The sequence below is a fragment of the Hippocampus comes genome, unplaced genomic scaffold, assembly GCF_001891065.2.
Source record: "Hippocampus comes isolate QL1 unplaced genomic scaffold, H_comes_QL1_v1.1 scaffold233, whole genome shotgun sequence".
In the NCBI taxonomy this organism is placed as follows: domain Eukaryota; kingdom Metazoa; phylum Chordata; class Actinopteri; order Syngnathiformes; family Syngnathidae; genus Hippocampus; species Hippocampus comes.
The window spans coordinates 92,703-101,688 of NW_017805157.1; the positions used below are offsets into that span (position 1 = coordinate 92,703).

General features: G+C 41.8%; 1 protein-coding gene across 9 annotated transcripts in view; it reads left to right on the forward strand.

Annotated features, from left to right (window-relative positions):
• The window catches only part of nek1 (NIMA-related kinase 1), a 73,213-nt gene extending 66,522 nt beyond the window's left edge, over window positions 1-6,691 (forward strand). For all 9 annotated transcript variants that reach the window (XM_019868689.1, XM_019868695.1, XM_019868696.1 and 6 more), the window contains 5 exons: window positions 837-982; window positions 1,158-1,525; window positions 3,184-3,317; window positions 3,415-3,547; window positions 6,008-6,691. In XM_019868689.1, the coding sequence (XP_019724248.1) occupies window positions 837-982; window positions 1,158-1,525; window positions 3,184-3,317; window positions 3,415-3,547; window positions 6,008-6,045 (819 nt within the window). In that variant the 3' untranslated portion in view covers window positions 6,046-6,691. The remainder of the gene's footprint in view (window positions 1-836; window positions 983-1,157; window positions 1,526-3,183; window positions 3,318-3,414; window positions 3,548-6,007) is intronic.
• The last annotated feature ends 2,295 nt before the right edge of the window (window positions 6,692-8,986 follow it).

An 8,986-nucleotide genomic window follows, 5' to 3' on the forward strand; every position in this document is an offset into this window, starting at 1 on the left:
GCATTGTTTTATACATGTCCTTGGCTCGGCCTCAGTTTCAAAATCAGTCCTTGGTCCTTGGCCTTGGCCTTGGCGGCAAGTCCTTGGGCCTTGGCCTCGGAAAATTTTTCAAGTCCTTGGCCTTGGCCTTGCCTCGGAAAATTTTCCAAGTCCTTGGCCTTGGCCTTGGCCTCGGAGGCAAGTCCTTGGCCTTGGCCTTGGCCTCGGGTTGCCGGTCCTTGGACACATCCCTGGTAATGACCTTGGATTAAAGAAAGCAGATGAGGATTAGAGGATTAGAAAATGGATAATGAATGGAGTTTACCAACACCTGCACTGGGCATTGCACCCCAAATCATAACTGATTGTTGAAATTTCACACTGGACCTCAGCTTGGGTTCTATTCCTCACACATCTTCCTCCTAACCCATGGACCTTGATTCTCAAATGAAAGGCACACCTTAATTTCATTGGATAAGAAGACCTTGGACCACTGGCCAACAGTCCAGTCCTTCTTCTTGGTCCAGTTGAGACGCTTTCTACATTGACTCAGGCTCAGAAGTGGCTCGATCCAAGGATCCAGACAGTTGTAATTCTTTTCCCAGATGCATCCCAACCCATGCTGCGAATTTTCCCCACCAGTGTTAGCTAACCATGACTTAGCACAGCTACAAACATATCCTGTTGCTTTTTGCTTGATTCAGTGCGTGAGAAGTGGTGAGTTGTGGCAGGCAGCTTGTGGTTTCTTCACCATGAATATTTGACAGTTACGTTATTGATCAGATTACTGTTTATTTACCTCTTAACGTGGCAGTACTTATGTATTTGTTCTAAAATGATGGACCCTGTACTGTCAGATGCTGCGGACATGCTCCCTTCCAGACCTTAGTCGGGTTTTCAGCGCAGAGAAGGACTTTGTCATTACGACTGAAGACAGCATTGCACCAGACGGCAACCAGGGAAATGAGGATCAGGACGAAGGCAAAGATGATGACCAGTCAGAGTAAGGCAACCACGCTCACAAATGGAAAGCATGCTTTGGACACACATAAAAAATAAATAAATAAATATTCACTACATGCATCACAGCATGCATTGTGATGTAAATCTGCACAGGTGTTCCTTAAAATAGAGCATGTTTGTCTAATAGTCCATGTTGGAATATGCTTGCTTCTTAGTGCGTATGAGGATGAAGACCTGCGGGACATTCGGGCATCCATGGAACAACTGCTGCAAGAAGAAAATGACTTCATGAGGAACCGCCCACACGATGGAAGAGGAGACTTTAATGGAAATGCTACAGTCGCCGAAGACAAATACTTTTTCAACAGGATCATAGTAGAACTTGAGCAGCAAAATGATCAGATGACTGTAGCTGATGATGACGATGATGATGTGCAAGATGATGATGAGGATGGTGAGGATGAGGATGAAGAATGTTTGAATGGGAGTCCCGTTGAAGAGGAAGCAGGAGCATTGCTCAGCAATGGTGTGAGAGAAGAGACCCACACAAATAAAAGCCAATTTAATGAAGAATGGCAGTCAGGTAAGAGGGCATTTTTTCGGAATTCATGGCAATCTTCATGACTGAAACTTCAGTCATGTGCGCGCACACACACATACTCGCACACACTAACACGCATTGTAAACAGAACACTGATCTAGGCAACCACGTGATTCAACACTGATCAAAGAGTAACCCACGCGATAAGACACAAGGGAGGTTGCTGGTCATGGGTAGATCCACCTGTGCTGTCATTGGCAGGGATGAGAGTGGCTTGTGATGAAAAAAAATCAGAATATCAGCGGGGGGTCTGGGGGCCTGCGGCCCCCGGAAGCGAATGGGTTTTAGAGATTTAAAGCCTTAAAACCATTAATTTTATCAACAAAATTTTACAATTTTTGTTGAAATACCATTCCTATTTGCTTACAAAATTGGCACTTTATACTAACCATGCTAAAGATGAAGTGTATTCAATGTACACGCTACTTGAAACATTCACAGAAAAAAAATCCCAAGATTGTTCACTGTTCATTGTTTCAAGTGAAAATTTGACATAGGCCTTTGTGCAATTTTGCTTATTCATTCATGGTGAGCACCAACGTTGAACTTCAAATTTGCTGCTCAAAATCAAAACTAAAAAAGGTAGCACATTCCCTGCCATATTTAAGATTTGTTCGTTACATGTATTCATAAAATGTTGTGTAAATGTGATATAAAGCTGTTGATTCTTACCTCATACAGTGATAGTGAAGTCCCAAACTGTTTCCTACATTTGTTTATGAATGCATTTTGCATATAGAATGATATGGTCACACACTGTACACAGAGCTTTACCAGCGACATCGAGCTTTTTCACGAAATCTGACACAAGCACAGACAATGGTTCCTCTTTACTGGTTCCTACTGGGGACACCGTCAGCTTTCTGTGCAACCAGTCCCATCGAAACTTGTTTTTCAGATCTGCATCTATCTAACACACGTTAGCTTCGTCTCGAGTCTCGATAATATTCGGTATTTGTTTCATACAGACTACATACACGAGTAATTTCAATACACTACATCCCTCGTGCAAAACCATTCAGAATTTGCGGAAAAGGGGTTTAGGAAGGCAAACACGGATTGGTTGTGACTCTGCATTTGCCAATATAGCAACCAATCACAACAAGTAAGATATTGGTTTTAGCCCATATACGACGTAACGACAAACTAACGTCAAGTGAGAAAAAAACGGTATTCAAAATGGATACTTACAAACTTTATTTGTAAACATTACGAGTCCCAGTCTGCCGAAGACAAGTAAGTCCGGCAGCCCAGAAATAACACCAGACCCTAGCCCCCATGCATTTTTTTTCCTAATACAGTACGTTGGATTAAAAAAAAAAACGCGATGCACTGAGCCTCCGATGATCGAACCGCGAAATAGCGACTACAATTCCCAGACAACTGTTCAACCTTCTCTCTCCTTTGCAACCGTACATGCAATTAAAGCTCATGTGACATTAACTGACAAAGAAAAAATGTAATTAAATGTTCACTAGGATGCTAGTTTGTTTTGTTTAAAAAAAAAAACGTAAATTTTTTTTTTTTGGTTTTGTTTCTTTAAAAGCACTCTCATGTTTATTTTGTTTCCTTCATGAAAATGTTTTCTATTTTATTTTTGTTTGAGGTAACTATAATAACCTTGCTCTTTTCTAAAATAGATAACAGTGAGGAGGACCGGGAAGGAGAGAGTCATCTTTATGACAGCATTTACAGTCGCTTGGAAGAGCATCGCTTTAACTTGGAGCAGCAGATGGGCTTCGAAAAATTCATTGAAGCCTACAATAAAATAAAAGTGTGGCACGCTTCTTCTCTTAAACCGGAATCTCTTCCAGTCAGCTTTTGTTTATTTGCAAATGATCAAGCCCATACTTTTTTTTTGGACGTTCCAGGCAATACGTGATGCTGATGATGATAATATCGATCTGGGCTCCAGTTTGGCCTTCAGCATTTTGGGGAATGAGCACCAGCATCTGTATCCAAACATCCTTCATCTGGTGATGGCAGATGGTGCATACCAAGAAGGTCAGTGACCTTTTGAAAACCCACACACCAAAATAATTTCATTCAAAACTATGTTTAATTGTCGGATGAATACGAAATGCAGAGCATTATTCCCCACAATGTCACGGGGTATTTACCTGCTGCCTGGGCAAGTCATATTTTTTGAGCATACATTATTCAATCCAGTGGTAGCTCAATTTACGAACTTAATTGCTTCTGTGACGCCATGTGTAACTCAAAACGTGTAAATCGAGGTAAATTTGTCCATTGAAATGAATAGAAATGCAATTTATCCGTTTCAACCCCCAGATTATATTTCTTATGGTAAGATTTGTGTTTTAAAATTTTAATCAGTGTATGGTTGAAAATAAATATGGTACAACATAGAAATATGTGAAAACAATACTTCATAGGAAGAAATAAGACAGTAAACAAAGAAGAGCTTCATGCACTTTAACTTTAAGTTAGGTGGGGAGAAAAACAGCTCCTCCAGTGAAAAATATTTACCTTCCAAAATAGCAAAACAATCTTATTCAAATATTTTTCTTTTGTCTGTTTTATAATTGTTTTTTTCATCGATCCAGGGCAGGGGTGCCCAAACTTTTTGGACCTTAGATCTACTTTTCGATCAACCAACCTCCCAGGATCGCCCCTTACCGCGCGTGTGCGCGCGCACGCGCGTCATGATGAGAAACAGCCTGACACGGAGGCATGCGATTCACTTTTGCAGCCTGTTAACTATTATAGCTCACACGTACCGTTTTAAAGTGCTTCCCTGGGCCCTCCTAGATTCCTATTCTTTGCCCGTGCCCTCGGTGAATTGTACACGAAGCAAACTCTGAATGAAAATAATGACGATAAAAGATATAGTGCAACAGCTCTGATTACAAGCACCAATTGCAGACGGCTGAGCGCTAACAACTTCTGGTGACGTAATCACACGCCACCGTAGGTTCAAGATTTACCTGCTTTATTTTATTTAAAACCTTTTTTTTTTTTTTTTTTTTTTTTTTGTGAAAATGAGACTGATAGGATGATTAGGGGGCAGCGTACATTAACACAAAAAATATATTACTAACATGTACAAAGACACACAAATGGTTGTTTGGTTTTTTTCCTCCTCTCCACTCCTCGGATCTGCTTGGGACCTGTCTTAGATCTACCGGTCGATCAGGATCGACGTAATGGGCACCTCTGATCCAGGGAAACATTTGTTTTTTTGCAACGTTAATGATATTCAGGCAGCCGCCGTGATAATTGTGATTGGAAGGAGCTCGTTTTTGTCGGGGGAACTTCCGGCTGCATACATCTTGCTCCCATGGGGAGCAGACATCGAGTTTAGTGGGGTTTTATTTCAATATGCTCCAATACAATAAATACTGTACATATCATACATACAGTCAAATGTATGGACCATGTGAATAAGAAATGTATGTGGCTGCTGTGAGAATTGTGATTGGAAGAAGCATGTGTGTGTACAGCTTATAACTTTTAACGCTTTCATATGCACCCTGTAACCTGATAACCTGATAAGCTGTCCACTGTAGGAACCGCTGTCCCTGAAAGGGTTGAAGTCAAGTTATCAGTGAAGTAACTGTGGCCACACTGTCCATGATGTGGTTAGCGTCTCCACATTCATAGATGGTTAGTCCAGTATTGTTGCGTCATTTGTTTAAAGCAACTCTGTACCGTCCTGCTCTTTTTGTCAGGTGGTTCAGGGTTTTCTATTGGATTCATGGAGGAAATTCCTCAGTAGGTGGTATATGTGCATGTCAACTGGTTGGTTGGAGCTTTTCCAACCAGACCGGGGGTGTTGTTTCCTCCAGGGATGGTTTTACGGATTGGACATGGCTGAGACAGCACCTGCTTGACTTCAGTCGTTGTGAAGATCGTGGCATTTGTCTGTTGAGCCATTGGTCTTCCCAACTTGGCTCGTAACTTCCCGTCTAATGGTGGGAGGGGCAATAGCAGCAAGGTGGTGCAAGTTGTTTGTGCCTCATTATGGTTATGGGTGTGGTAAGCACATGCACAAAATGGTGTAATTCCAACACGCTTCACCTGGTTTGGGTGTAAATACCCTCAAAGTAAGACTGAAAGTTTGCCGTAGCCAATAAAGATTTGGCCCAAGTTTGTCCATATACCCTGACAGCACTGTTCCTTTTGCCACTATTGTGAGGAAAAACAATGCTTATATTGTGTCTTCGAGTGAAGAGTACACTTGTATCCAGTTGATGACTTAAAATAGACATTGGTTTTAGTCATAACATGAATCGATGGAATGACATGAACTGTATGAAATTCAATCCCAACAAGATGACCTGTTGTTCAAGTGAAAATATGACCAACAAAGGGTTTCTAAGGGAATACTTGCATTTCTTGTACCATTTTGTCAGTGTTTGATCCCCTTATCACATTCGCGTTTCTTGAATTATTGGTTTATCACGGGGAGCCACATTTTCTGCTGTCTGGCTTCTCTTTTAGGTAATGATAAGCGTTTCGAGCAGTGGAGCCACTGGTAGCCCTGACAATTTGCATCTGAAGTCTGACAGCAACTTGCCGGGATGCTCTGCAGCGTACAGGCACACTTGCACAAGAAAGAACTTCAATAATCCTTTACAATGTTGCTTTCATACTTTGACGATCATTTTTCAAAATGATCTTATAACCAGCATTGGTTTTACTTCAGACTTATGGATTACATGTTCCCGATAACCAATGTTTGTCTTTTTCCCCTGGTTGTGTCTTGCGGATTTCAGTGATTTGTAAATAAAACTTTTAACATTTCAACATGTTCCATCTACTGTGACATGCTCAGGTGCTCTCTTCTAACATTCAACTCTGGATTTACCATATAATCCTCATTGCAAATTGTCAGCCAGCTCACCTTCAGCTTCAATGTACCAGGAATCCAGTGGGTCCCGTTTTTTAAACTTTTGTTTTTGATCACCACCCCCCCAAAAAAAAAATGTCAGCTGTGTTCTTTTTAGTAAATGCAAATGAGGCTGCCATATGGTGTCAAGGTGTAGCAAAATTGTTGTGTGTAATGTGTTGAGTTCAGTCAGATTGAAGTTCAGCGCAGAGACCTTTCTGAGCATGTAAGCAATGATGATATGAAACTGATGTATGTTCACAAGTGTACAAAATAAACTTTTGTGATGATAAAAATGTAATTTCTTTTTTTTTTTGATACTGTGTTGTGTTAATAATGTCTAACAGTCAATATCAGAAAGATTGTTGAATCACAAAGCACTGCGAAAGTAACTCTTTTGTTGAGGCAAGCACTTTGGAGGTTGTGGGCGGTAATTAATTGATTACCATCAATGGCAGCCATGGGCACAGTACCAGCTGGGTCCCACATCCAGCCCACCCACAACCTCTTAGGGATGTGAATCTCAGCACTGAGGACGATTTGATACACATCTCGATGCACTACCAGCGATGCGATACATGGAATTTTCTGGCGACACAATGCAATACGTTTCACCGTCTTCACAATGTGATATGATGCGATACACATTTCGTTCAAATCAATGCGATCTGATACGATACAATGCAATTTGTTGCAATATTGTGCGATTAAACATGATGCAAATAAGCAAAGAAAAAAAGTTTAAAAAAAGATGGAATTCAGTATGGTATTACAAAAAGGATACCACTTTATTCCTTATAAACAGTAGAACGTGTAAAACAACTTATTTAAGCCCTTTCACAATTGGGTTTTGTGCAAAGAAAATGTAAACAATTTGGCACCTGAGACTCACAGATGTTGCTGTAGTGTAAACACAGACAGACTACTCTCACTGAGTGTCTTATATGAAATATCCATCTCCATAGGACAGAAAATAAAATACAATTTAAACAATATGGCAGTCACAGGCTCAAAGCTGCTGTTTGTATTGTAGCGCAGGGGTCCCCAACCTTTTTTGTCCCACGGACCGGTTTATGTCAGACAATATTTTCAGGGACCGGCATTTAAGGTGTGGCGCAAATAATACAACAAAATAATGTGGTATGAGCTGCATGAAAAACTGTGGTGTTTTCGAAATATAATAATAAACACAAGGAGCGTCTAATCTGGCCGCAACACTCCGATCGCTATGGCAATGTTTAATGCCTTCAAAATACGATACAACGCAAATTGAAAGTGCATGAAAATGACGACTCACCACAGCACCGAGCTTGATTTTCTGCAACCAGACGGCCCATCTCGGGTTAATAGGAGACAATGACACCTCAAGTGTGTGGTTTATGTCCAGTCTACTTCGTAATTTTGTTTTCGTCGCCGTTGCAAAAAAAATTTGAAGTAATCGGTCACGTGATGGAGAAGCGTGGCTTGACGTGTGTCAAGCGTTACACAGACGGATGTAGCGTAGAATCCGGTAGTTTTTCAAAATAAAACATCTTTCGTATTCCGAAATAAATAAAACGGAATTAAGGCAAGTTCTTTCTGTGCGGCCCGGCACCATATGCCCGGCGGACCGGTACCGGTCCGCGGACCGGCGGTTGGGGACCCCTGCTGTAGCTACACAGACCACCCTCACTGAATGTCTCAAAATGAAATGTCCAAAAAAATGTAACGACTCTCCTTATTTTCACCAGGATAGGTTTCACCTGGTCTACTGCAAATGTTTTTTGCCAAGACAAATTAAGGCTGTGTGCTATGCATCGCACATGCAGCTTCATTTCTGCGCCGGACCCCGTCAGTATCATGTTGGTGGCATTATCCGTGACTAACGCTGGCTTCTTATCGCCAATGTTCCACTCGCGGCAAACGTCGCGCAGTAACTCCGCAAGGTTTGCTCCGGTGTGCGACTCACGGAAAACTCTGGTCTGAAGAACGAAATTTTGCATTTCCCACTCCTTGTCAACGTGGTGTGCCGTCACTGTTATATATGAGTCAGTACCGCAAGACGTCCACCCATCCACTGTAAATGCAACTCTTTGCGCACTGTTCAGCGACACAGTAATCTCACTTCTCACTTTGTTGTACAGATTGGGAATATGTTTGTAAGTGAACACAGACCTGTCCGGTATTTTATACCTGGGTTCCAAAACGTGCACGAGCTGTCTGAAACCCTCGTTGTCCACCACGCTATAAGGCTGGAGGTCTTTGCATATGAAATAAGCAGTGGACTTAGTTATAGCCATTGTGCGGTCACGGTGAGCTGCAAGGGGACCCCCAAAATAAGAGGCGATTTTTTTCTGATCCTGACCTGGTTTTCCAAGAGTTTCTCCGGTGTCCGACGAGGAACTGGGCGGGGGAGGGGGCGGGAAACTTGTCGGTGATGTGGTGCCATCGTTTGAAGTGGGTCTGCCTATTTGTGGTGCTGCCGTTGTATGGCTTCTTAGTGTGACATTCTTTGCAAATTACGGAGGTTTTATCAAGCTTTCCGTCTTTCTTTTCGAAGCCGTAGTATTTCCAAACGTAAGATCTGAATGTTGCGGGTGCATTAAATATAG